Source organism: Hippoglossus stenolepis, chromosome 22 (genome assembly GCF_022539355.2).
Source record: "Hippoglossus stenolepis isolate QCI-W04-F060 chromosome 22, HSTE1.2, whole genome shotgun sequence".
Lineage (NCBI taxonomy): Eukaryota > Metazoa > Chordata > Actinopteri > Pleuronectiformes > Pleuronectidae > Hippoglossus > Hippoglossus stenolepis.
In genome coordinates, this window is record NC_061504.1 from 9,081,398 (window position 1) to 9,095,090 (window position 13,693).

A 13,693-nucleotide genomic window follows, 5' to 3' on the forward strand; every position below is an offset into this window, starting at 1 on the left:
GATATTATTTGAAAAGACTTGTCAGCCCGACGACGGCTAATTTTAACTGCCTGTCAATTCCACTCTTCAACACTAATTTGCCTTATTGATTCGTCCAGCTGTCTATTTCTGTTGTCAGTGGCTTGGAAAAGGTCACACTTGTACACATATGCACACACACACACACACACACATAGATGTGAGTTACACGCTGACTACACACTCGCACGTCAACACGTTTCTTCGCGGTGTCAAGACTTTTTTTTCACACCAGCGAGTCTTCGTTCTGTCAACAAGACAGTTAGTTGGTTTTTTACGTAAGGCCCCCCCCCCCTTGACATCTGCTCCGTGTTTTTTATTATTAGTATTCTTTTATTATTCAATTCATTTTTTTAGCCATTTGAAATTGAAGTGTGGGAGTTTGTGCCCTCCACTCGGCTAATAAGTAATATCAGGGAGCAATGGTTCACCTCATTAGAAGCGCCGCGCGTTTCAATAATGACAGGGAAATTGGCGTTAACCTCACCCGTTGATATTTTCACAGTCTTAACAATGGCGACGCCTTCAATTGGAGTCACACCCCTGTGTACCTAATTACGTACAAGGGAGGAGATAAGGTTAGCAAAGCCTCAGTCGTGCTTTTTCCTTTTTCTTGCGTTTAAATAATTCAACCTCATCAAGAGCATTAATATTATCGTTATATTCACACATGATGGCATCGGGATTATCGCGGGTTGTTTGTTTATTTGAGTGGAAATTAATTATTGAGCTGCTGGGGGGGAGAGAAAAGTTTTCTTATTGTGCTCCCTCTGTTTGAGGCTCCGTCATGCCAAAGTGAAAACACTCGAAAACAAATGAGATCCTGTTCTACAAATGCCTCCATAGTCACCGAGTACAATACATACATGGCAGGAGGAACAATATTGAATGAGAGCGGCGTTTGGGCGCACGATAACCGTCAGCCGGCGTCCAGGCCCCATGCCTCTAATAACACTAGCACATGGTAAATATTGAATATTTACACTTGCTTACTCCATCCTTGGCTCGCGATATGAATCAGTATAAAACCGGGAGGGCCTCGCCGATCGGCTCCCGACTAATCCATCTGTTGATCCAGCCTTTATTAACACCCATTATAACGTCCTCACCTTTCTGTTCCAAAAAAGTCGCCATCGCAGGCCGAGGCGCCACCGAGTCTCCCACTGAGCACAAGCAGGGCCTGGTGGATCCTTTCTGCAGTGGGACTCAATCCACTCCTTTCCACTGACATTTTAGCTGTAATATTTCATTGTGCAAATATCAATATAAAGCAGTGGAAACTGTCACTTGATTTAAAACCCCTTATTATTATTGTTCTATTCCATCATTTGTGTCAGCACTATATATTTTTTCGCCTATTATTGTCGTCTGTGGGGAGTTTATCCAATAAAGCCGCATTATTTACCTGGATTATGAGGCCACAATGGATGCTGTACTGCAATATTTTATTAACTTTGTGGCTTGATAAGCGTCAATGGCAATCACGCTACCATTTTTCCACTGGAGGAATCACGCGCATTGATCCCCTTGTATGATTAGCGCCGTAGAGAGTGGGGGGAAAAGGATTAATATTACCATGACATCCTGCTTATGGCAGAGATGCTCATAAATCCTCTGCCACTCCGTTTTTTTTCCCCCTTCTCCTCTTGTTCTCCAGTCTTCGGTATTTAAGAGCAGGAAATGATCCATAGATCATGGCATGTAAATTATTTACTACACAAGCATCTAAGTGCCCCAGCTCGCAGTTTTAATTACACGTATTAGCGGCTAAAGGCTCTCGCTTGACTAATTCTATCCGCTCGCTCATCTGCGCTTCTCAGGAGCTGATGATGCGCAGGCAGGCGGTGGCATCCACATGCGTACACACACACACACACACACACAAGTAAAAGGAAAAAAACAGTCCCACAAACACACATACAAACACACGCACAAGCAGCTTCTCCACATTTGCGTAATGTGACAGGTCTATTATTACACAGTAAGCCCACGGGAGCACTCAATAAACACCTATTTCTCCCTGTAAATCCCCCTGCCTCCGCCATGCTGCTTACACGGCTCTCCCAGGGCACACAACACCCTCTCGTCTCCGTTCCATTCTCCCCCAGCTCTCCTCCTCTCTGTGGCAATATCCCCCCTCTGAAAGGCATTTATACACTGACATTTGGAATACAAATAAAGAAACGCGGACAAGGAGAGGCGGAGAGGATTACAGAGGCCTACGAATCTGACAGTTGTTTCGCTCGCTCGCACAGACACACACACACACATGCATAATTCGTCTACACACAAACACCAGCACTTAAACTTCTTGCATTGCCAGAAGTGACTTTGTGCAAGTTGTTTTTGTCAGCGGCACTATTGATCATTATCGGTAAGGAACAGGACAGAGCTGGACCTCAAGCAGAAGCTGCTTTCAGACTTAAAATGAAGTCCTGAAATTATCCTGGGGCTGTAGAAACCTTAGTCAGTTGCTCCGGACGAGTTGCGCTCGTCCGCAAAATGTCCGAGTGAGCCGATGTAAGGAAAATTCGCAATGGATGCAAAACTGGAAGATCTCTGGATGAAAAAGAGGTGCCACATATAGAGAAGATCCCAAAGACGACAAGATTCGAGAGCTTCCGGTGATAAAAACCAATACAGTAGTCCATGTGCTGTAAACAAATCATATGTAAACTCCAGGAAATGTCCAGACCCAATTTTCTGGTCATTTCCCTGAAAACGAACTGCAGAAGACGTTAAGATTTACACGAGGCAAACACACCCGACTACCTTACGACGTCTCCTCCTCCTAACGTGACCCAACGACCACCTCTATATGTCAGGTTCCACATATAAAACGTCTGGATTGACCCTCTGACCCAGCCTCGTGAGGGCCTGACAGTCTGAAGCTGCTCCCTGACCCTCCCTCTCTACATTTAATGTCCGATTCTCTGCGTACAAAACTCGAGAGCTTACCTCGAGTGAGTGTTGCCACCGCCGCTCTGCCCCTTTCGCACTATCAAGCTTTTTTTTTTTACGAGATTAATAACCTCAATCCCATCGGCGCAACACTCTACTCTTGTGCATGAATGAAGATATTTAAGGTTTTATGGCTGGGAGGAGACTTAGTCATGTTTCGTGCAAATTCTCCAGCTTCCTCAAGCCCAGGCCAGTCACATCATCGGCCGTGGGCACTGGGCCATCCTAGGAAGTGTCGCACTTTTTAAAGGTCAGGCCCACGCGTCTCACCACTGAGCCAATATTATCTCGATAGCAGCTCTCATCTGCTTATTGGCTCTCATCCGGAACACAGATGCAGGGAAAAGGGCTGCGTCGCTAGGCTTGAGTATAGCTTAGCCGACTCCGGCGTGCGTGGCTAAAGGAAGGTAGCTCACATTTACATTTATGAATATATCTTTCCGCTGCATCCCCTCTGGTTGGATCTGAAAATAGAGTTAAAAAAAATATATCACAGTGAAGGAGGGGGGGGGGGGATATTATGTTATTCATGAGGAAAACTTCTGTTGACTCTGAGAGAGAGAAAACGAAAAAAGAAGAAGAAAAAAAAAACGTCAGCACATTTTAAGTCAAACACCCTTGGTTACTGCTTTTGTAACCAGAAAACAAGATTTTTTTTCCTCATCCCCCCCCATCTCCCTCCCTCTCTACTTCTCCCTCTCTCTTTTTTTCCCCCCCGCTGCATTTACAACACCTACAGGACAAGATTGCTAAATTTCGAGGACAGAGCAGGTTCATCATTGTGATGCAAAAGAAGTTGAAATGCAACCCCAAGGCGATGTAGCTGAGTTTGGGGGATCAAGAGAAAGTGAGCGGGAGGGAGGGAGGGATAAGGAAAGAAGAAGAAGAGGAAGGGGGAAAAAAAGTAGCTCAGACCTTTGATGTAGCAGCAACAAATTTACCTTGTGACAGAAGATACATGGGAGCAATAAACGAGTTATACCAGCCCTTACACATGCAATCTGATGATTCTGGCCAGGGTGTTAATTGGATCCTAACTGGCAGATCTGATACGCCCGGGCCCCGGTGGTGAGGGAGTGCGAGGGGGGGGGGAGGCTTTTCCTAGTGATGAACTATAATTCACTGAGCTGCTTGAAGCACTTGTAATTTACTGTGTGTCACTGATGAAGAGGCTGATCCAGTGGAGGCCATATTACCTGCAACATCAGAGGGAAATCCACCCCCTCCGCCCCTCTCACTTTCTTTCCATTTCAGCACTCTCCTCTCTCTCTACTTCTTCTCTGGACTTTCTTTTTTAATTCTCTCCCTCCTCTCCCCCCCCCGACTCTTAACACCTGCGGGGAGGCATCGGTCGGGAGCGAATCGTGCCGGCGAAACGATAAAGTTGCGACAATTCGCGCTGATAGTGACACAAACAATGTGTACAAGCCGCGTCGCGCCACTACGCCGCTGTACGCCACGTTCGAGGGGCTTAATCAATGACTATCTGCATGTCGAGATAAATCAATATGGAAATCATGCTAAGCCCCCTCTCAATCTCCTCTGGGTTTTTTTATTAGAGGCTTTTTACATGATGGGTCTTTATGTTATGATAAATTGCACTTCCCATGCACTGCTTCCACACGGCTATGGAAATTGATTCGGGAAAACATTTAGTAATCTACTTAGCGTCAGTCCTGACAATCTGGAGTATTGATCTCGCTAAGCCGAAAACACGACGTGCATCTGAGTGAGTGCGGCTCGCCTGTGATTCTTACACACAGTAAACACTGCTCGCCACACACTTGAACTCCACAGTGAGGCTCTTGCTTGCCCGGCCCTGTCGCCTTGGTGGTCCTCAACCGGATAGAGTCCCGGCCATCAATAATGGCTCGGCCACGTTTTGGCAGTAATTGGCTGTATGGCAATAAATGAGCAGTGTCAGCTGAAAGGGAGCCGGGAGGTCAGAAGTCCATGTGTTGCAAGGCAGAGGGGGGGTCTGAGTTTGGGCCCTGCGCCCACAGAGATGCTCAGGAGATTGAGATGAAATGGGAAACAGGAGGATGGCAGTGGCAGTTTTCATGATTTTTTTATCTCTGTCTAAGAGTCAAATGAAGCTAGTGGCTTAATTAGCCGGTGACTCTCTCTGCCACAGTAATTACCGACCAGGACCCTCCTATTTTTCATTGCGTTTATCTCAGCTGTGTCTAGCGCAGCTCAGTCTCCCCCCCCGTCCAGCGCTACAGCAACAACCTCTGTCGTCGATAACCGCCCCGTGTTCACACAACGTTTATGGTTTATCGCCACTTCCCCCCCCCACCCCCTGCTTATTACTACTAAGTGAATTGTACGGAATGAAATCGAATAAAAGGGAATTCCTCTCCCCTGGACTTTAATTGTTTAAGTTTGAACTCTGATGCCCCACTTATCTCAGGCTTTTGGTAATTTGAGTTCGCTCATAAGAAAACTCATTGCTGCAAAGATAAAGCACCGCGCTCTGTGAGTGTGTGTAATTGCTGGAAGTGCATTTTTGTCTTTTGGTTACGGGCAGACAGTCGTTGGCAGTAGAAATGTGGTGTTTTGCTAGAGGTGGCAAAAGTACACACTTTCTTCACTCAAGTAGAAGTAAAGATACTCAAGTAAAAGTATAAAATCAAATGTACTCAATGTATAAAATCTAAATTGATAGATCGTCTTTTCTGTCTTATCGTCCAATCAATTTAGGTTGAGATCTGTGTTAATGATGATGTATAAATAAAAAAAAAGGATAATTCTCCTCAAAGTACAGATATTTCTGCTAACAATTAGGGAGTAAAAGTAAAAAGTCGTCAGAAAAATACTCAAGTTAAGCACAGATACCTGCTTAAATACAGTATTTGTACTTATTAGTTCCCACCTCTGTGTTTTGCATTTAATCCCAGAGCGCCTGAGGTATTCTGGCAGTAAATAAGGCACCAGCTTTACCTGGAAGATCTCTGCAGAGGAGCTTGACCTTTTGTGAGGCGGTGGAGAGGCTGGTTACAGGCTGCGGGTGTGACATGAGTGGTGTAATGATGGTCTTGTTGTGGGTCCGGGGCCTCACCCGTGTTTTCACATCAGGAGCCAATTTAAAGCTCCTTTGTTTTGCTTTCCAGCTCCGAGGGCAAACCACATGGCTGCAAAGTTCATGTCAACACAGCTCATCGTTCACGTTTAAGACACGGGACATAAACAAATAGGAGTTCAAATGGTGAGCACGGTTTAACAAGAGCATTAAAGAAGGTACGAATGTCCAAATCTCATTTAATAGCGGCTCTTTTCTGTACAAATTAGCACTATTACAAAAATTGGATTCACCTTTTTTTGTGATTTAGCTCCCTAGCGTCCACCTCTGCTACAATTAATTTAAAACTATTTAATAAATTCCATTAATAATTACTTTTTTAGCGCCAGTACTGGAAACGTATCCTTTCGGATTACAGAGAAACACAGGCAGAGCCCAATTGGATATCATGGCTCCTCTTCCTCTGAAAGAGAGCGTCTATTCACGGTGTGTGGATGTTTATGCCACTGCCATCGTCGAGTAAATGCTCATTAATTTTATCCCTTCGTGGCAAAATCATTTCCAGGAGAGGCAATTCAGCCTCCTGTTCCTTTCAATTCACCGCTCACGTCAATCAAGCCCTCATGCAGCTTCCTGCAGAATGGAGGTGTTATATTCCTGCAATTATCATGTCATATACTCGAAAATGTAAATGAACGTGTGTGTAAAATTAAATTTATGGGTTGTCAGTGAAGAATAAGAACCAGGAGAGCAATTACTTATCTGCTTTCATCTCGGAGCCTCTGATACGTCAAGCAGAAAAGCATGCAGTTAAATGCTGGAATTAGCATTATGCTGCACTTCACAATGGACGTGGGCCAGTGGCTTCTCTCCCCTCTCCCTTTCTTCCTCGTGCCTTTTTCTCCCCCTTCCTTTTTTTTGTTTGGCGCATTCGTGAAATGAAGATTATTATCAGCCATTATGTCTCTAAAAAGCCAATCAGAGTGTAAGAGAAACTTCCCAATTTCATTACCTAGTTGTTTGCTGTCTATAAATCGTAATGATTTATAAGCAGATAAAGAAATAAAGGTACATTTTATCTTGTATCTTTTTTTTTCTGCTGCCCTTTGTTGGACGTCTTGTTTGGTTTTATTTGTTACAATCGCCAAGGAGGTTGTGTTTTCACTCCTTTCCGTTTGTTTGTTTGCAAGATTACGTGAAAACTGTTGGATGGGTTACTGCGAAATTTAGCAAAAGGATGCGTTATGATACCGGAAAGAACCCATTACATTTTGGGGTGGTCTTTAAAATTTTACATTGCGAGCCTAGGCGTCTTTTCAACATAATTCATGTATCTTGATGAAAACTGGAAAAAGAAGCTGCCCATTGAATTTATATTTGATTCCAGTGTATTTGTGGTTGCACATTCATTTGCGTTAAACCCCTACACGTCTACTCCTGCATTTCTTTTGTAAACCAAAACATCTTTGAGAGCCGGCATCCAATTAATGGTCTTAATGAGCGCATCTCTCATGTTGTTTCTCTGCTGCACTCGTCCCATTGTCACAGCATCCAACACAAAACCAGGAGTGACTGCAGGGGTAATTACTTACCTAGCGAATGTAGCTTCAAGGGTTAATAACATTGAAGGTGTAAGCACAGAATTTGCATAATTACACACAGACTGTTTAATTTGCAACTTTTGACGGCTTTTGTTCAGCCACCGCGCTTATTGTGAATGCATTCCTCTTTCCCCTGCGCTCGAGTCCGGAGAAGAAAAGAGATGTACCACAACATCCTCCTCCACCACCTCCTCCACCTCCTCCTCCACCTCAGATGGAGTCCCCTCTCTCTCTCTCTCTCTAAGACCCTAATGAACAATGGAGGCAGGATTTGTTTGAATATGAATATGAATGTGCGGCGGGGCCGGCTGGAAGTTGACCTTCAGCTGTGATTTTCAGTTCATCAGGATTAGTCAAGGCGGGCGATCAGGAGCCACTAATGCATAATGACTTCTAAAATGAAAAATGTGTAGTGACCATGCAAATGTCTCAGCTAATCAAAGAGGGGGGGAAACCTGGGGTGGGGGTGGGCGTTGAGGTGGAGGAGAGCTAAACAAGGACGTGTCAAGGCCTGACAGAGAGAGGGAGAGAAGGAGGGAGAGAAGGAGGGAGGGCGGAGAGACAAGCATGGAAAGTAATCAAGGCAGCTTGATTAGCTGGCGATGAGGACAGGGATGTCTTATTGGCCCCTTGACACACCATATAGGCTAGTTACTGTCATGGCAGCTCCATGCCAAACAGCGCAGCAATTAGTGTCAGCGGAGGTGTTACTACATGTTGACATTTTAATTGTGTTACAGTTGCATAAAGCTTGTCCGTCAAGACTATTTGTTGACAAGGTGGAAGAATCCAAACCCCTAAAAGTCCCACATTAGTGAATCGTTGTGCTGGAATTTTGCATCTAAGCCGATTATTTGACATTTTAAAGGTCATCTACGTCCTTAGTCCAGAAATCTATGTCTGTCTGCATCGCATATCCCGTGAAGTGTTCATCATATCAACTTCACATTTCATATGTAAGGGCATAAGGGCTCAAAGAAGTGATTTCAGTGCAATTTGGACACGCGAAATGAACAATATTCATAATATCTGAATAAAAAGGCAGTGGGGGCAGCACAGTGTGTCTTCAGCCTGCAGACTGAGTTGAGCATGTCTTCTTCTACATCCTCTGATAAACTACAGCAGTTGGGGTCAAACCTTGGGCCTCCATTTTTTTGATGATTTGATTCTTTTTTATTTAGAATCCCTTCCTCTTGAGCAGTTTGTCTACAAAGTAAAAGCACAACGTTAGTTTGCTTTGCTTTATATCTCTTTATTGAGAGAATTACATAGCTATTATTTTGAAAAGTTGTGAACTTGGGTCTGTAAATTATATAACAGATAACAGACCTCTGAAATAGCCAGAAAAAATAACACCACTTAAACTATGCAGATAAACCAGGTGGGATGATCACAAAGTTTTCTAACTTCACTCAGCACCTTATACTGTTTATAAAAAGCTCAGCCTTTTTCGGGAGTAGCTCTGGAGCATCAACACAGGCCAAACAAACAGCCCATTAAAAACAGGCACTTCAGTGAGTCTAGAAATATTTGTGTGTATATAAGTCTGAGTAAACCATGGTGTTTTTGCGGCGTGTCAGATGCTAAATCATTCACTCAATGTTGATTTTTGTCTTCTGTAACTCACAAGTAAACACAAATCAAAAGTATTGTCTTTTCCTCACAAAAAGTTGTTCAATTTTTAAGCAGCCGCAAGGAGCAGAACGTGTGTAATTCGACTAAAGCCCACACTCCCCTGTTAAGAATGTGCGCTCGCAACCAAAGACGGAGGAGAAGCGCATCTTTCTCCATTGATCTGATGCCTCAGAAGCTGCTTTCGCTGCCGCCTTAGAACAATTTGGCGGAAACGTAGGATACGTGTGTACTGTTTTGTTTTGGTGCAGTTCTTCTACCGCAGCTTGACAGCTCGTCTTTTTAATGATTATCACAGAAGAATGACACATTTTCTTTTCCAGCCCGGAGGACGTGTGCTTTTGGATGCTTTTTGTCAGAACGTGAAACTTGACACACTTCAGAGGGCATTGCATACAAAATACTTCAAAAGCAGAAGTATTAATCTTTTTATTTTTTTCTTCCCGTCCAACAAAGATGTATCTCGGGGCCAGACCAACAAACTCAGAGCCGTGACCCAGCACATCACGCTGATTGTCCCCTACAGTGTGTCCACTTCATCCGTGTGCTTTTTAATCAACTTTAGACTTGTGCATTTTCATTCTGTTTTTATTTTTTTTGTACAATAGCAGCACTGATAGGCGTGCTAAAGTGGGGAAGTTCAAGGGTCCTGCTAATTAAGGTCTATGTCTATTTAAATCGCTCACATCTCCCAGCGGGGTGCAGGCAGGAAAATAAGGATTGTGCAACACAAAGGCACAGCACCCATCTGTCCTTCAGCATCTCCTCTAGGCTGCCAGGCGTCACGGCCATGGGAGGCCTGCTCTCCCTACTTCTCAAGTCACCAATTACCCCACTCCCAGTAGAACCACGCCACTTGGCCTGACGCACGTCTCGGATGCTCTATTTTCCTGCTCCTTCCGTTTTTACTCCCTCCATCTATTTCACTCCTATGCTCTCATTGTTTACTCATCCCTCCTGTGCTTTCTGAAAATGTATAATTCGTCCCTGATTCCTAACCTTCGCCCTCTCGTCCGCCCCGTCCAGGTTCCCGTGTCGGTGGCCATGATGAGTCCCCAGGTGATCACGCCGCAACAGATGCAGCAGATCCTCCAGCAGCAGGTGCTTTCTCCGCAGCAGCTCCAGGCCCTGCTCCAGCAGCAGCAGGCAGTTATGCTACAGCAGGTACGCGTGCACGCCCGTACACAAATGCATAGGGATGTAGATGCACAAACATGTACACAACCAAATACATTGGGAACTACAAATATGCGGATCTATGCCTCCAACACACACTTCCCTGAGTCACTGCTGTGCTCGTGTATCAGCAGCCACCAGTCGCTCATGCCAACTCACCACAGCCCGGTGTCCTTGACATGCTTACCAAGAGGAATCTGAAATTGACGCACTTGTTCGTGTCACCTCTAATTAACTGTCTCCGGTGTGTCGCTGGTTCAATTCCCTGACAAGCATCCATCAGGGAGCTCGAGAGGGAGCATGGCACAGTTGGGCTCGCACACTGGAAGCTGAGTGATAGGTGACGGATGATGTAATATTTGGAATCAGCTTTGAGAAAAAGCACACACTCGGCAGAGACTTGTGTCAAGAGTTGAAACACATTTCTCATTCATAGATTTGATTAAGGGGAAGAGAATTGTTTAATTAAGGACGTCACTCATCCTGATTATTCCTCTTCATTAAGAGTGCTCACACTCTGGATTTGGTTTCAGTACAATGGCGTGCCTTTGCTCGACTTTTACAGAAACTTCAAGGCACTTCAGATTTTACTCTTGAAATTTGATACATGGTCAGTGTCAGCAGAGGAAGATTTATCCTATTGTGTGAAATTTCCTATCATGGTACAATTAACGGGAATTTGGGAATTTACATGATCAAAATCTTCCCTCATGTTGATTAACTGATTGTCACAAAATATTTTTTCTGGGGCTCTAATATATTTTTTTATATTAGCGTCTGTTAAATCTTATGGATATTTTTACAGCACTTTTGCAAAGTACCGGACTGTGCATTCCAGTCGCCTGCATCATGGGTCTCCTCCAGGCCAGACAGCCTTATGAAATTCTACATGAAATAAAACCATCTTTGTTTTTAATAACTGTTACAGCCTGTGTGTTAAAGGAATCAGTTCAACACAGAGAACCTGTTCCTGAGAGGGTTTTACGCTGTTTGTTTCAACCACTCCAAAGGAAGCGAACAGCACTCTGGCTGCCAAATGTGTAGTTAATATGATGAATTGTTGCCCCCCCCTGCAGAACTGTGGGACTATTAAATGTCCATATGGAAAAGAGTGTGAAAGGCGGCAAGGATGCAAACGCCAAAAGCAGTAGAGAAGCTTATATCTTACACTGTGCAACAGTTTCTGCAGAATGTGGAGCAACAGCTGGAGCTGAATTAGTGGAGACAATAGGAAGAGAAAATGTTTACTTAATAATGCTTTGAGTAGTTTTGTAGTCATAGCCTCTAAATACATTTTATTTGTATGGTTATTTATGGTAATATTAAAGAGAAATCATGTATATAAATGTGCATTTTCTGAATCGTATTTTCTAACTCTTTCTGTGCATTTTTGTGTCTGCACAGCAACACCTGCAGGAGTTTTATAAGAAACAACAGGAGCAGCTTCACCTGCAGCTTCTGCAGCAGCAACATCCTGGCAAACAGGTGAAAGAGGTGGGTGCAGCACTTCCACACATTTGCACCACACAAAAAATGATGCCAATGACTCAAAGGAGATGGGAAAAAGTTGGACAACATCAGTAGAGACAAAGGAATGACTGTAAATGTAGGGTGAGAAGACAGTATAGCTGCTTTCAGACATGCACTGAACTCCCGATAATCTCCTATCATTCTTTGACGGCTGTATGCGAGAACGTAAAATGAGCTGGAGTATTCTTGTTAGTGTTTAGGAATTTAAAAGTAATTAAACTGGTTATTTTTTATTAGTGACATTGGTCAGGTCAGTTGTAAGTAGCCTCCCTTCAAAAAACCAGCTATCCTCTTGCAACTGTTCCTGGGAATGACTCCATTAAACCAGCTGCTCTAAGTGACAATAACAAACACTCTGCATTCCCACACACTCCCAAACACTCACTGATTTATTGAAACCAGACCACAGACAGAGGTTTCCTGGGTCCAACTCATTAATGAACTGTTTCTGTGGCCACGCAAACACGTGCGCACGCCGCTGAAGTTACAGCACACGACACTCATAAATCACGGTGACAGGCAGACGGTCGACAGACACGGCTCTGTCCCGTCCTCGCTGGCTATCAGAGGAGAGGAGCCCGAGCATGACAACCCAAGCCACGTTTGCGTAACCGCGCTGAACCCTGAGAGCAAGTCTGGAGATGCATCCAGACGACGGTCTACATGCGGAAGCGGTTAAATTGATCAGAAAAAAAAGAAGCTATCACATAAACACACGCGCTCCTCTCTTTTCTTCTTTCTTTCCGCGTGTTGCACCTCCTCGAGCAGCCCATTACGCTGCCCCTTACAGGAAGACCGCCGCTGACCTCCCGGCGGCTTTGTTTCTGTTTGGATTTGCGAATCGAGTTTTTCAGGGCCCCCGCCATCAAATATGGAATAGAAATTGCTCCCTTATTTCTCTCGAGGCGGGATGGAGGCGCAGGGAGGGCAAACCGCCTCCCTCCATCACTCCATTATGCAGCCTGTTTTCCAGTGAGTGCATCACAAGTTTTGCCCCCCCCTCTCACCGCCTCCCACCTCCCCCAGGTCCACCATGTTATAAACATACAGAAACATACGAGCATGACATGCTGTATGCACATACAATACACGTGTATACGGACGGGAGTGGAAAATTGAAAACCGTCAAAGTTGCAGTTAAAACGTTGCCGATACGCATCCTTCGTTTTGACGCACATAAAAAGAATAAAACTGATTATTACCTCGTTTTTTAGTTTGTGTTTTATAGTTTAAAAATAGACATGAAACTGTTTAATAGTTTAGAGCCAAAGCTTTTGTTTTCTGCCCTGAAATCGACTCCCTCTCAGACTGATTCTGCTGCAGTGATGTTCCTTCGTTTTGTTGTTGTTTTTGTTGTTGTTGTTCTGCACCCGGCTTATGCAATTGCCCGTCTGGCCCCGGCAATAAACAACTCCGTGAGGCAGCGAGAGAGGGAGTCAGGGAGAGAGAGAGGAAACGAGGTGAAAGAGGGGAGGGAGGCGCGATGTGCATGTGTGTATGCGTCTGTGTGTGTGTGTGTGTGTGTGTGTGTCTGTGTCTGTGAGTGTTTATATTTGCGTCTGTGCATTCACACGCACGCGACGCCGTAAATCTCTCATTCCGCTCGCTCCCTCTGGCCACATAAGCTGTAACAGACCATCAGTGAAGGCGAGACAATTAACCATCAGCAGCGGAGTGTGTGTGTGTGTGTGTGTGTGGGATTGAGGATTATACCAGAGGCTTAGTATCATACACAATCACAAGCCACATACAC

The 13,693-nt window shown here is 44.6% G+C and overlaps 1 protein-coding gene across 10 annotated transcripts in view; it reads left to right on the forward strand.

The window, feature by feature from the left end:
* foxp2 (forkhead box P2) overlaps nucleotides 1-13,693 on the forward strand; it is a 107,963-nt gene that overhangs the window by 62,100 nt on the left and 32,170 nt on the right. For 9 of the 10 annotated variants that reach the window (XM_035147937.2, XM_047338617.1, XM_035147944.2 and 6 more), the window contains 2 exons: nucleotides 10,261-10,398; nucleotides 11,815-11,904. In XM_035147937.2, coding sequence (XP_035003828.1) covers nucleotides 10,261-10,398; nucleotides 11,815-11,904 — 228 coding nt within the window. The remainder of the gene's footprint in view (nucleotides 1-10,260; nucleotides 10,399-11,814; nucleotides 11,905-13,693) is intronic. The other variant, XM_035147943.2, reaches the window with a different exon arrangement.